At 37.6% G+C, this 15,004-nt stretch overlaps 1 protein-coding gene across 6 annotated transcripts in view; it reads left to right on the forward strand.

Annotated features, from left to right (window-relative positions):
* CNTNAP4 (contactin associated protein family member 4) overlaps positions 1–15,004 on the forward strand; it is a 385,387-nt gene that overhangs the window by 361,657 nt on the left and 8,726 nt on the right. For all 6 annotated transcript variants that reach the window (XM_049864933.1, XM_049864936.1, XM_049864939.1 and 3 more), the window contains one exon: positions 851–938. In XM_049864933.1, coding sequence (XP_049720890.1) covers positions 851–938 — 88 coding nt within the window. The remainder of the gene's footprint in view (positions 1–850; positions 939–15,004) is intronic.

The raw sequence follows: 15,004 nt of genomic DNA on the forward strand, positions 1-15,004 counted from the left end.
ATTTCTTAGCTACATGATTCAAGCACTAAGCTAAGTAAAAGTACTGAGGTGAAAAATAACTTACTGTATCTTTTTGTCGGTTTTACGGCCTTAGGCTGGGTTCCATAGAGGAGCAAAACCAGTGAAGTGTATACATAAAAATATGTATATAGAGAGATTTATTTCAAGGGAATGGCTCACACACTTATGGAAGCTGGAAAGTTCCAAATCTGTGGGTCAAGTGTCAGACTGGAGGCTTCTCCTAACTCACGTGGCTGCAGGGGCTGGCAAACCCATGATTGGCAGGTCAGATGGCAGGCTGCTGGCTCATGGGACTGCAGAGGTTGGTGAATCTTAAAATCTGCAGGTCAGATGGCATGCTGCTGACTCACATCCCAGGAACTGGAGGTCAGAAGACAATGAGCTGGATGCAGGATGGAGAGGGCAGGCTTTGCCAGAACATCTATATATATTGGATGCAGGCTACACCCACAAGAAAATTCCCCTTTCAGCTGACTGGCAGCTCACATCAGAACACAAAATAGAGGATGGTTACATAATAACTGCCAAACCACTGAAAATCATGGCCTAATCAAGTTAACATATAACCTTAACTATCACACTAACTATGGATTCCTTATGCAGTAAAGAAAAATAAAGGTGGTGTGCAGTTTTATCAGATGGTAGTATAGAAATAGTTTAGAAAATATTTACCTTTATAAATGGCTATTAAAAATTTTTTTTTAAGTCTTTGGGACCATACTAGCATGTACTTATTTTTTTCATTTGCTCTTGTCTTCCTTTACCTGTCCATTTCTCAACACAACTGGCATCCATCTGGATCTTTGTATCACATGTAACAATTTCATAGATTGATGAGAACACAAGGAGACAAGTCCACCTGTCATCAGGTACAGAATTCAGTGCAGTCAAATCACTCGTACTGGGCAGGATTTTAGGTAAGTAGAAGAAAAAACTTTCCCCCTAATGGTGATACATGAACATGCATTGGGAGGATCATGTTCCAAATATAAAAAAGCATTCATTATGCCAAAAGAAATTTCTTGCCTTATTTTAATTACAGAGTGAGTGATAAGGTAGAAACCATACTTTCCCAGAGGCATGTGCCATCATGGAGGTGCTTCCTGAGGGATGAACAAGGCTCCTCCATGGGAGGAATGTCACTGGTCTCCTACCTAAGTCAATCCAGCATACGATACTGCTCTCAGACTTCAAAAATATCAAATTATAAAGGTAGAAATAAAAAAATTATACATTAACTAGCTGCCAAATATAGAAACCTTCATGTAGTGATAAAACTAGGATTAGGTCTAAAAGAAAGGAAGAAGAAAAAAAAATTGCTTTTCTTCTAGTTGGCGAATATGCATTAGGTTGTGGATTGGATCTTGTTTCCCTTGTTGAGATGTTACACTTACCAGCTCCTATTGCCAAAACCTAGTCTAAATGTCTTATAATTCTTATATCTGCCAATTATTTCTGATAATATCACTGAAATAGAAACACACTATTACCATTTTAACATCAAAATAACTATGTACATCTCTCTATTTTTTTGCATTTGCCCACAAAAACTAAATTGAAAGAGGAGTAAATTTTTAAAGGGATTTTCTTTTTGGTTACAAGTAAATTGTAAGCAGTATTGATATTTCACATTATTTGGGAGTGGTAGGGATTCTATGTGTTTCTTTTAATCTGTTTTTCATTCTTAGTCGGTTATACACTAACATGTAATATTCTGTCCAAGATGGCAAATGGAAACTTTTATTTTGACCTTTTTGGTTTCTTGTCCCTCAATTAATCATTCCTTACATTCCTTTTACATAATCTCAAAACCTTGAGATTGTTTGATTAAACGCATGGTGAATTATCAAATTACTGGCCCTTGAGAAGGTTAATAGTTAAGTTTATAAATATTTATAGGCTTTCAAGTACTATGCTGAGCATCAAATTTATGTGCTTTTGTTCTCCAAACAAACTGGGGAAATATCATGAATTGCAATGTTCCTCCTGCATGCTATGGTATACATAAAAAAAAAAAAAAAAAAAAAAACTCCTTAGATATTTGTAAGCTTAACTGAAAAGTTCTAAGGGAGTTTCTTTGTTTTAATTATATAAATTTAATTATTTAAGACCAGCACTCACATTATTTGCTCTTAGGATACATGTATCATCAATGACATATTTGACATAAAATGATGTTTCTACTGTTTTTTTTTTTGTGGCTTTAAAAGTTGATTCAAATCCTGACTGTTGATGTCTTTTTAACAGATAAGACAGTATGCACTTTAGGACTGTGCATGTGAGTCTTAGTTTTAGACTTAGCTGTACATGTACAGAAATGATGGTTAGACTTTGTTAAAAAACAAATAAAGAAAATGCATAGTTATTTCATATTCAGTATTTTGTAGCAGATTTTATTGGGAGGCCTGGTGTCATGAGTAAGCACAACAGAAAGGCCAGTGGTTCGAACCCACCAGCTGCTCCTCAGGAAAAAGATGTGGCAATCCGCTTCCAGAAACATTTGCGGCCTTGGAAACCCTGTAGGGCAGTTCTACTCTGTCATATAGGATCACTACAAGTCAGAATCGACTTGACGGCAATATTTTTTTGCTTATTGGAAAATATTTATAGCAATTTCAGGCCACTGTAGAGACAAGGACACTGTTGTTGTTGTTGTTGTTAGGTGCCATGGAGTTGGTTCCAACTCACAGTGACCCCATGCACAACAGAACGAAACAGTGTCCAGTGCTGTGCCATCCTCACAATTGTTGCTATGGTTGAGCCCACTGTTGCAGCCACCATGTCAGTCCCTCTCATTGAGGGTCTTCCTCTTTTTCGCTGACCCTCTACTTTACCAAGCATGATGTCCTTCTCCAAGGCCTAGTCCCTCCTCATAACATGTCCAAAGTAAGCAAGAAGCCTCGCCATCCTTGCTTCTAAGGAGCAGTTTGGCTGTATTTGTCCCAAGACAGACTCATTCGTTCTTCTGGCAGTCCATGGTATATTCAGTATTTTTTGCGAAAACCATAATTCAAATGCATTAATTCTTCAGTCTTCCTTATCGTTGTCCAGATTTTGAATGCATATGAGACAACTGAAAATACCATGGCTTGGGCCAGGCACACCTTAGTCCTCAAAGTGACATTTTTGCTTTTTAAACACTTTAAAAATGTTTTGCAGCAGATTTGCCCAATGCAGTGCATCGTTTCATTTCTTGACTGCCACTTCCATGTACATTGATTGAGGATCCAAGTAAAATGAAATCTTTGACAACTTCTACCTTTTCTCCATTTATCATAATGTTGCTTATTTGTCCAGTTGTGAAGAGTTTTGTTTTCTTTATATTGAGGTGTAATCCAAAAGCTGTAGTCTTTGATCTTCATCAGTAAATGCTTCAAGTCCTTTTCACCTTCAGCAAGCAACGTTGTGTCATCTGCAAATTGCAAGTTGTTAATGAATTTTGTTCCAGACCTGATGCCACATTCTTCTTCATGAAGTCCAGCTTCTTAGATTATTTGCTCAGCATATAGATTGATTTTAAACCATGCAGTATCCCATTGTTTTGTTCAAAAGACTGCCTCTTCATCTATGTACAAGTTCCTCATGAGCACAATTAAATGTTCTGAAATTCTCGCTTTTCACAGTATTATTCATGATTTGTTATGATCCACACAGTCGAATGCCTTTGCATAGTCAATAAAACACAGGTAAACATCTTTCTTGTATTCTCTGCTTTTAGCCAAGATCCACCTGACATCAACAGTGATATCCCCTGTTCCATGTCGTCTTCTGAATCTGGCTTGAATTTCTGGCAGTTCCCTGTCAATGTACTGCCACAACTGTTTTTGAATTATCGTCAGCATAATTTTACTTGCATGTGATATTAATGATATTGTTTGATAATTTCTGCATTCTCTTGGATCGCCTTTCTTTGGAATGGGCACGAATATGAATCTCTTCCAGTCAGTTGGCCAGGTAGCTGTCTTCCAGTTTTCCTGGCTATCTTAGTCATTTAGTGCTGCTATAAAAGAAATGTCTTTAACAAGTGGATGGCTTTAACAGAGAGAAGTTCATTCTCTCATAGTCCAGTAGGCTAGAAGTCCAAATTCAAGGCACCAGCTCCAGGGGAAGCCTTTCTCTGTCTGAAGGCTCTGAAGGAAGGCCCTTGTCATCAGTCTTCCCTTGGTCTGGGAGCACCTCAGTGCAGGAACCTCAGGTCCAAAGGATGCCCTCTGCTCTTGGCACTGCTTTCTTGGTGGTATGAGGTCCCTGTGTCTCTCTGCTTGCTTCTTTCTTTTATATCTCAAAAGAGATTTGCTTAAAACACTGATCTTATAGATCTCATCAGTATAACTGCCACTAATCCATCTCATTACACACATCATAGTGATAGGATTTACAACACATAGGGAAATCACATCAGATAACAAAATGGTAGACGATCATATAATACTGGGAATCATGACCTAGCCAAGTTGACAGTATTTTGGGGGGACACAATTCAATCCATGGCATAGACAAGTGAGTGCTTCCTGCATTGCATCCCTTTGTTGAAACATTTTGAATGGTACTCCATCAATTCCTGGAGCCTTGTTTTTTGCCAATGCCTTTAGTGCAGCTTGTACTTCTTCCTTCAGTAACATTGGTTCTTGATCATATGCTCCCCTGAAATGATTGAATGTTGACCAATTCTTTTTGCTACAGTGACTGAGTATTCCTTCCATCTTCTTCTGATGCTTCCTATGTCGTTCAGTTTTTTGCCCTGAGAATTCTTTAATATTGCAACTCAAGACTTAAATTTTTTCTTTAGTGCTTTCAGCTTGATAAATGCCGAGCATGTTCTTCCCTTTTGGTTTTCTGACTCCAGGTCTTTGCACATTTCATTATAATACTTTGTCTTCTGAAGCCACCCTTCGAAATCTGTTCAGCTCTCTGAGTTGGCTATTTAACTTAAAATATGTTACTTAGGCATTTCTGAACATTAATTTTTTCATAATGTTGGAGGACTTTATTCCCGTTATAACTATGCATAGCATAGGAATCCATAAAGAATTTTTAAAAACTTAAATAGTAATGACAATAGCAACAACCATATAAACCCAACAATCTTGATTAACTACAAGAGCTGTCACCTTCCCTAAGGTTCTCAGCAGTGGGGGAAGTCAGAGTGCAGCTGCCTGGGGAAGGGCTGAGAGCCCTGGAGTGTTAGTAGATGAGCCAGAGCTGAAGAGGTCAGAGGGTGGAGCCTGTCCTCCGCAGTGGGACACCTTGCCTTACAACCTCTTTGGTGAGCATCAGGCTCGCAGAAGACTCTGCTTGCTATTTGTCCTCCATTAAACCTAACTTTGCCCACACCAATAAAAAAACCCGTTTCCATCGAGTCATCCTGACTTATGGCAATCCTATAGGATGCAATAGAACTGCCACATAGGGTTTCCAAGGCTGTAATCTTTGCCCCAAAAGAAGCCCTGGTGTCTCAGTGGTGGGAGTGCTCAGCTGGTAAGCAAAAGGTCGATGATGGCGATTTGAACCCACCAGCCACTCTGTGGGAAAAAAGTGTGGCAATCTGCTTCCCTAAAGATTTACAGGCTTGGAAACCCTATGGGGCAGTTCTAATCTGTCCTATACGGTCTCTATGAGTTGAAATCAGCTCGACAGCAATGGAATTGAGTTTTTGGGAATCTTTACCGCAGAGCTGCTGGTGGGTCCAAACTGCTGACCTTTCAGTTAGAAGCCATGCACTTAACCACTGTGCCACCAGGACTGCTTGTCCATAGCACTGGATAGTTGTTACTCACAGAATTAGGAGAATGTGTAACTGAGAGTCTCAGAGGAGTGCCTGTCTCTCAAACTCGACTTGGGTAGTCATCGGTGCATGAACGGTGAACTTACGTGTTTACCGAAGTCAAGAAGACACATTGAATAGGTTTTTTGAGCAAGATATTATACCACATGGACTCCCTGGGCAGTACAAATGGTTAGTGCACTTGGCTGCTAACCAGAAGGTTGACAGTTCGAGTCCACCCAGAGGCACCTTGGAAGAAAGACCTAGAGAGCTATTTCTGAAAAATCAGTCATTAAAAATCCAACGGAACACAGTTCTACTCTGACACACATGGGGCCACCACGAGTTGGAGTTGACCTGAGGGCAACTTCTTTTTTAAAAAAAAAAATTATACCAGAAACTGTGGCAGATAGTGATAAAAAAATAAATTCTGATCTCAAGAGTTCATCTGTGAATGGAGATGAGGCATGTATATTAAATCATGTAACACAAAATAGAAAATTTTAACAATTACAAAGAATGTTGAGAAAATAATATTTCTGAAGAAATACTGTCTTCAAGTTTAATGCCAAGAGTTATTGAAGAAAATATTATTTTTCTTCAAATATATTATAAAAATATATTATATATTTTTATATATATATTTTATAAATATATTATAAAAAATTGAGAAATTGATCTGCATTTTATGAGAATTGTATTAATCAAACAGTAGGATAATATTCATTATATAAATATTAGTATGAAGTTTAAAATGCTAATGTTTTTATCCAAGAATTACATGTTATTCTAATGCATATCACTCATGCTGAAAATTAAGATTAAAATTCAAATTTAGCAATTAACTTTATAGTCTAAATCAACTCACTGTCCTAAAGGTTTAAGTAAAAAGTTAGTGTGTATCTAAGATATGGATCATGACCAAGGACTAATGCTCTGCTCAAATAATTTGTAATTCAAAGAGTACTAAAAATTTATGATCATATTTAGTGAGGTATATAAATTTGTAGTAAAACGTTATGTAACATATTATTACATCGATATTATTTTTAATGTAGTTTATTGATTTTTAGTAAAATAGATCAACAAGATGGTTAAAAAAGGAATTATTAATTTTCCAAAGAGAGTTGCTCAATTTTGAAGTTACTTGTTGTGTCAGTTTGTGTCCTCCAAGAAACAGTTGCCAAGACAGGACTAAAAATGTGAGGATTCATTAAGATAAACACATATGTAAGAGAAAATTGGGGTAGGGAGACCCCACTGAGGCTGGTGGAGCCATCAGACAGCTATGCAACTCTGTTCCTTGTGAAGGAGAGAGGGAAGGAGAGTTAGACAGAAGTGTCCGAAACTGCTGTGCAGTATAAAAAAGGTTTGGCAAAGCCACTGGGGAGTCCTTGAGTCAAAGTCAGCTGTTGGAGGACTACCATGTTTCCCAGGGAAGAACCTGCCTTAGAATCCCTATTGCCATCAGCCACTGGGTAGAGGCAGCCCATGGTTAGCATGGCCTTGGCACAAGCATGGCCATGAATTTCAGAGTCCATCAGCTGAAGCTCTTGGACAATTATTCTCCTTGTTGTTGGAAGTCTCATGACTGTCACACTTACCAAGTGTGTATTTTCATTTGGGAGTCGCTATGAGTCAAAAACTGACTCAACAGCACCTAATAACAACAACAACCCCATTTGGCTCATTGATTGAGTCATTCTTCAGCATGTACTTTGTGATCACCTACCATGAACATAGAGATTCAAAAACTGACTCAACAGCACCTAATAACAACAACAACCCCATCTGGCTCATTGATTGATTCATTCTTCAGCATGTACTTTGTGATCACCTACCATGAACGTAGAGATTACTTGTCAGCAAGGAAAACATTACATCTGCCCTCTTAAAGCTTATGGTTTAGTAGGCATACAGATAATCACTATAAAAAAGGTTTAATGTGTGTCTAATTGGGCATAAAATCCTCTACATGACTTTACAAAAAATAGTTCCAAATCACCTTCTGAATTAAAATATATTAAAATACTTCTATCATTTAATTTCTGAATATTTCTTTTAAGGGAGCAAAATATAAACATTGACCACTCTTTCTTCTCTTTTTAAATTGGAGTTGGAATTTGCATATATTTTTAACAAAAGACTTAGAAGTGACCATCCTACTCTTTTTCAGAAGGAAAATGAGAAACAAAAGAAATGCTCTCCATCTCTCGACTTTCTCCAGAACTCTTTTTTTTTTTTTTAACTATTATTTTGGTGAAAATATACACAGCAAGAGATACACCATTTTAACAATTTCTTCATGTACAATTCAGTGACAATGATTACATTCTTCAAGTTGTGTAGCCATTCTCACCATCCCTTTTGCAAATTATTCCACCAGAACTAATATAAATTCATTGCCCCCGAGCTTCTCATCTAACTTTTTGAGTTGCTGCTGTCAATTTGATCCCACATAGATAATTCTTTAAAAGAGCACAATGCTCAAGGCAAACATACTTTACTAATTAAACTACCGTTTGGTTCAAAGAAGACTTCAGAGGTTAGTTTTGGTTTGAGGTTTAAGGTTACAGATTGTCTCAGGGTGATAGTTTCAGGGGTTCATCTAGCCTCAACAACTCCAGAATCCTGGATTCTATTTTCCCCCCATTTGATCACTCTTCCATAGAATCCAGTACTCATTTTTTAAACTTAGTAAGAACTGTGAGGATAATTTTGGATTACTGTCACTCTTTACAAGCATTCCTAGAAGATATTGACCAGGGAAAGTAAAGTTTAAGAAACAATGTCAGATTGTACTATGACGAGATGGAAATAGTCTTTAATTCCCAATTACACTTAAGATATGTTAGGACTCAATTCTAAGAATAATAATAATCTATTGGGGCTTCAAAGCTGTGATGGGAAGACTAAGGTTTGAAGCCAAGCAGCTCAGTTCAGATCCTCCCATAATCAATAGACTGAATTATTTTTGCTTTTCATATGCATAATTCATTATAAAATTAAGTTCTGAGCTCTGTACCTGGATGTCTTTTTATGTTAGAGTAGTTTTAAGATTTGTTTAAGTAAAAGCTTGATTGTTTTCACTCATATGGGCCTTAAATTAGAGGTGCAGGCCCGTAGGATCATTTCTGTCTTTGGAAGTAGCAGAGCCAGGACGTATACTCAGACTACTGCAGTAAACTATTTAGACCAGATGTAAATAAAGTGTGTAGTCAACAAGAAAAGGACATCTACTCAATCTCCTCAAGAGAGCCTTAAGAACAATCCGCAATATGTCAAATACTTTATGTAAAACTTTCTTCAACACCCTGAGGTGAGGAAGAAAGGTGAACTAGATTACATAAGAGCACTGTGATTTTGTAAACATCTTGTGAAATGACTTCTAAGATAATGGACAAGTTAGAAAAATTTGGAAACAATTAATAGTGATGGTTGAATGACATAATGAACATAATTAATGATACCAAACTGTACACCTGAAGATTGTTGAAATGGCAAATGTGTTGTTACCTACATATTTGTCACAATTTAAAAAAGAAGCAATTTTTAAAAGGAAAGTAAAGGAAGTACCAGTTAGAGCAAGAAAAGTAAGAAATCTACCTAAAATTATTTTTTATTCATCAGATTGATTAATTTTTTAATATTTTAATAATTAAAATGTCATAGATTGTCCTCAATGCCTGGCATGACTTCATTCTTGTGGTGGCTTTAGTCACTTCCAGGGAGCTAGCCATATGATTTTGAACTGGCCACACTTAGAAAAGTAAAAACACCTTTTGTCTTAATAGTGATACATGAACATAGATCAGAAGTGTCATGTTCCAAACCCAAAGAGCATTTGTGATGGTGAAAGGAATGTATTACTTTATTTTAATTATAGAGTAAATGATAAAATTTTTGTTGTTAGGTGCTGACAAGTTGATTTTGGCTCATAGCGACCCTGTGTGACAGAGTAGAACTGCCACATAGGGTTTTCTTGGCTGTAATCTTTACAGGAGCAGATTGCCAGGTCTTCCTCCCGCAGAGCTGCTAGGTGGGTTTGAACTGCCAACCACTCAGTTTAGCAACTAAGTGCTTAACCATTGCACCATCAGGGCTCCTAAATGATAAGGTAGAAACTGATATTTTGTCTGAGGTACATGTTACCAAGAGACCAGGGTTCCTGGGAAATGAGCCAGCGTCCTCCTCTGATGATGATGTCACACCCATCTCTTTCCTTTGACAATCTGGTGTCATAAAGCATGCATCTACTCACACTTCAGGAAATGTCACATGATAAAAGCAAAATATCACAAGTCCAAAATTATTTATTCATCAGCTGCCAAATTCAGAAATTTTCATAGAATAATTTCTTTAAACCAAATAGTTTAGCTTAACTAGTAAAAAATGTCTGCCTTGAACATTATGCTCTTTTAAAAACTATCTATATGAGATCAAATTGATAATGGCAACTTGAAAGATTAGATAGGAACATTATGGAGCAGTGAATTTATGTTAATGGTGGAAGAACAACTCAGGAAAGGAGGCTTAGAATGGTTGCATAACTTAAAGAATACAATCAGTGTCATTAAATGGTGCATTTAGAAACTTGAATTGGTGTGTTTTGTTGTGTGTGTTCTCAACAACAAAACAAATAAATAAAAATTTTAAAAACTAGAATGGTTTCTAAAGAAAAAGCACCTATTTATTTCTTTAATTAGTACTATGCTTTAAAATGCACATGTACCAGGGAAAAGTAAAATATAGCCAGGATCAAGTACTTGCAGAATGTGGGAGTGAATTTATTAAGGAAGAGAGAGAAAGAAAAGGGTTGGCAGGGGTGTGGCTACAGAGTCTTTTTTTTTTTTTTTCCCATTTCTCTTCCTATTTATTTATTTATAATTTTTATTGTACTTTAAGTGAAAGTTTACAAATCAAGTCAGTCTCTCACATAAAAACTTATATACACCTTGCTACATACTCCCAATTACTCTCCCCCTAATGAGACAGCCCGCTCTCTACAGAGTCTTTGGGTGGAGAGAGGGCACAGCAGGGAGATGCCATCCAGACAAGCTGACTGTAGTCCTCAGGGCTAGCCAGAGTGATAGCAGTGAAATTTGATTTCTGCTAGTGTTATCTATTAGGTGTAATGGGGGTTAGGGATGGTTTCCATGCCATCATAGTGCAATTTGATATTATTACCTAAAGATTACCCAGTTTGCTAGATATCTGCTAGTAATGCTTGTTAACACTGATTGGAGTCCAAAATTGTTCCTATAGTTCATTCTCATCTGTAGAAAAGATTACTGGAGAAAGGGGAGAAAGCAGTTCCTTTCTTTTTGCTCTTCCTTCAGAAGATGCAGACAGCATGGTACTATTTTTTGTTAAGTACTTTGTTCACAGTGTACATAATTTCAATGTCAAAGTGAATGATTAGTCAATATTTGTATTCAGCTCCCTTAACAGAAATATTTACCCCCCAAAATATATAAAAACAGACCTCTCTCAAATCTAATCAAAGGAAATATGCAGGTATGAGTTTATTTTGCTATTTCATTAAGCTTTTATTAGGCTGCGGTTCCACCATATGAAAAAAAAAAATTCTAAAGTAAGATCACCACATATTCTCAAAATTACATGAAACCTCTCATGGGAAAACGTGTCCAAATTTTGAATCGTAATATAATTTAACTCATTGTCAGGTGACAGAAAAGTTACTGCTGAAAAGCTGAATGAAGCTTACAATTACTGTTTATTACTTCTGTGTCAAAATTGTAATGTTCTTTTATGTCACAAGAACACTGATGATAGCAATTTGTTGGTACTTTGTGGTGGTAGTGGGATGAAGCAGGTTGCATCCAAGAAACTTGGTTCATATTCTTCCATAATTAATAGACTGCATTATATTTGTGTGTTATATCCAAAACTCATTGTGAAATTAAGTTCTTATGATAGAACAATTTTCTAAAAGCCTGAAGACTGTCTTCACTTGTCTGAGCAGTAGCTTCGGTGGTATATTTAGAGGAGATGGCCCATAGGCCTCATTTATCTCTTCGGAGTGGGCAAAGCCAGGAAGTACATTCCAAGTACTGCAGTGGCGACTCCGGCCAAATGTAAATAAAGTGTGTGGTCAGAAGGAAGAGGATGTCTACTCGCCTCCTCAGAAGAGCTTGAAGAACAGTCATAATCTGTCAGGAATCCTTCATGTAAAACTCACTTTAGAGCCAAGGGACACGTAAGAAAATTTAATTAGATTACTTAAGGACGCTGTGATTTTGTAAATATCCTGTCAAATGACACTTAAGATCATTGGCTTTGTTAGCAAGATTGCCAGTGCACATATCTGATGGGAAGTATTTCTAAAACCAGCTTTTTTTTTTTTTTTAATAATCAACTTTATATAGACGTTAATTTTGTTTGGACTCAATTCTGGGACAATTGCTGCTTACCCATTGCCATCGAGTCAGTTCCAACTCATACTGACTACAGGACAGAGTAAAACTGCCCCATAGGGTTACCAAAGCTTTAAATCTTTACCGAAGTAGACTGCCACGTCTTTCTTCCAAGGAGCAGCCAGTGGGTTTGAACTGCCGATCTTTTGGTTAGCAGCCAAGCACTTAACCACTGCACCACCAGGGCTCCTTGATTGCTTAGTCCATTGTATTTCTCTCCAGCCCCAGTTCCAGCTACAACCCTCAACCCTCCTGAACCAAAGATTTGTTGGTCCAGCACAGCAGACAGGGGGGAGATAGAGGGTGCCAGCGAGAAAGCAGTTGTGGGGCTCCCTACTCGCTGGGTGAGAAGAGAGCCTGGGACCAACCTGAAGAACCTGGGTAGATCCTGAGTCTTACGGATCCTGGGGATGCTTGGCCCGCAGAGACCCCTGGCCCCCATGGGGAAAGGTCAGCGTTGGAAAACATCAGTATACCCATCCTGCTTGTTTCCCAGGGAACTGAGAATGACCTGAAATTTGGGGCATCCTCTCTGTCCTGAGGTTGGGTGAGGAGGAGAGACTTCTTGGTACTTCGACCTGCAGTTTTGACCACAGGGCACAGGCAACTAACCCAATGCTGTCGAGTCAATTCCGACTCATGGTGACCCTAGAGCTACTAGAAAGCCAAAAGGCCAAGCCCATGGCTGTCAAGTCAGCTCCCCCTCACGACAGCCCCATCTGTTACAGAGTAGAACTGCCCCGTAGGGTTTTCTTGGCTGTAATCTTTACAGAAGCAGATCACCAGGCCTTTCTTCAGTGGGGCTGCTGGGTAGATTTGAAATGTTAACGTTTTGATTAGTGGCCGAGCACAAACTGTATGTACCACCCAGGAACCATACCGACAGCTATACTGTCAACATTCTCTGGGCCTTTCCCACCTATGCAAGTCCATGACTAAGTACCAACAATCCTACCAAAAAGAAACAAACAAAAATACCCAACTACATACATAAGAGGATTCAACAGCAAGAAAAGAGGAGACCAAGCAAAACTTCCAGAGCTATGTCCTATCAACTAAAGCTATTTAAGGAGACAACAACTGAAATGAATGTTAGTAAGAGCACTTTAAGGAAATTACACTAAAAAATAAAATGACTTGGGAAAGTAAAATATTTTTTTTCTAAACTAAGGAATTCAGCAGGAATGACATTGTTGCTGATTCTTGAATTTGTCACTTGGAAGATAAAGTAGCTAAAGCATTCTGACACACACAGGAATAAGTCTCAGAAATAGAACTCAGGAGGGGAAATAAATAGATTTAGAGAATATGAAGAAGAGACTTTATGTGAATAATTGGAATTCCAGAATAATAAAAAGGATAAAGGTAAAACAATAATTTCATACACAATAGATGAAATTTTCCAAGTTGAAAAAGCAAAAACAACCATTTCTGCAGATTAAATTGGCTCACCAACTTTTAAGAACTATATGGGATCAAACTGAAAACAGCAACTTAAAAGCTTAGGTAGGGAACTTGGGGGACAGTGAGTTTTTATTAATGGGGGAAGAATGATTCGGAAAAGGGGGGTGATATTAATGGGGGAAGAATGATTCGGAAAAGGGGGGTGAGAATGGCTGCACAACCTAAAGAATGTAATCAGTGCCACTGACTTGTACGTATAGAATTGTTGATTGGTTTGTTCTGTGTGTATTCTCAACAACAAAAAATAAAATAAATTTAAAAAAAGATACTGTTAATATCTTGAATTTTATTCATCTTATTCAATAAAATTTTATAAATTTCTACTTATACAAGAAAGGAAGACTTTTGAAGAAAAAGAGAGGGAGCACTCATCAAGTTCTACACCAAGTAGATGAGAAAAGACACATCTAGGGGTAATTTGATGAAATTCCAAAAACACAGAAGATCTTAAAATTTTGGAAAAAGGTAATAGAGCAGCCAGAAGACCAGAAGATGCTGGAATAATATGTACAGACTGCTGCTAGAATTAAAAAAAAAAAACACAAAGTGCTGTGGAGATGACTCCAGGGCAACCTCGTGTGTCAGGACAGGATTGTGCTTCAGAGGGTTTTCAGTGGCTGCTTTTTGGGGATTAGATTACCAGGCTTTTCTTCTGATGCACCTCTGCATATACACGAACATCCAACTTTTCAGTTAGCAGCCAAGCACATTAACTGTTTGCTTCACCCAGGGACTATCACTAAGAGAATGTTGTTGTTGTTGTTGTGTGCAACTGAGTCGATTCCAAATCAGGGACCCTATATGACAGAGTAGAATAGGACTACAAAAAAAGTCTCCTTAAATTAAACATGAAAAATAACCTAACTCGTTAAGAGAAATTTCTGTTCCGGATACGCTCCATCACATAGTCTAATTAGTTTCTTACAGCGTTATTACTCTTCAGCATTCTCACCTTGTAACTGTTTCTATGGTTATTGTCTGCCTTCCCCCATTAGAATGTGAGATACTTGAACTTCAGGGAATTTGGTCAAAAATTATCAAACAATATCATTAATACTACATGCAAGTAATCTGAGAAGCTGGACTTTATGAAGAACGTGGCATCAGGACTGGAGCAAAACTCATTAACAATTTACAGTTTGCAGATGACACACGCTTGCTGAAAGTGAAGAGTACTTGAAGCACTTGCTGATGAAGATCAAAGACTACAGTTTTCAGTATGGATTACACCTCAACATAAAACAAAACTCTTCACAACTGGACCAATGAGCAACATCATGATAAACGGAGAAAAGATTGAAGTTGTCAAGGATTTAGT

The sequence above is a fragment of the Elephas maximus genome, chromosome 21 (assembly GCF_024166365.1).
Source record: "Elephas maximus indicus isolate mEleMax1 chromosome 21, mEleMax1 primary haplotype, whole genome shotgun sequence".
NCBI classification, from domain to species: Eukaryota; Metazoa; Chordata; class Mammalia; order Proboscidea; family Elephantidae; genus Elephas; species Elephas maximus.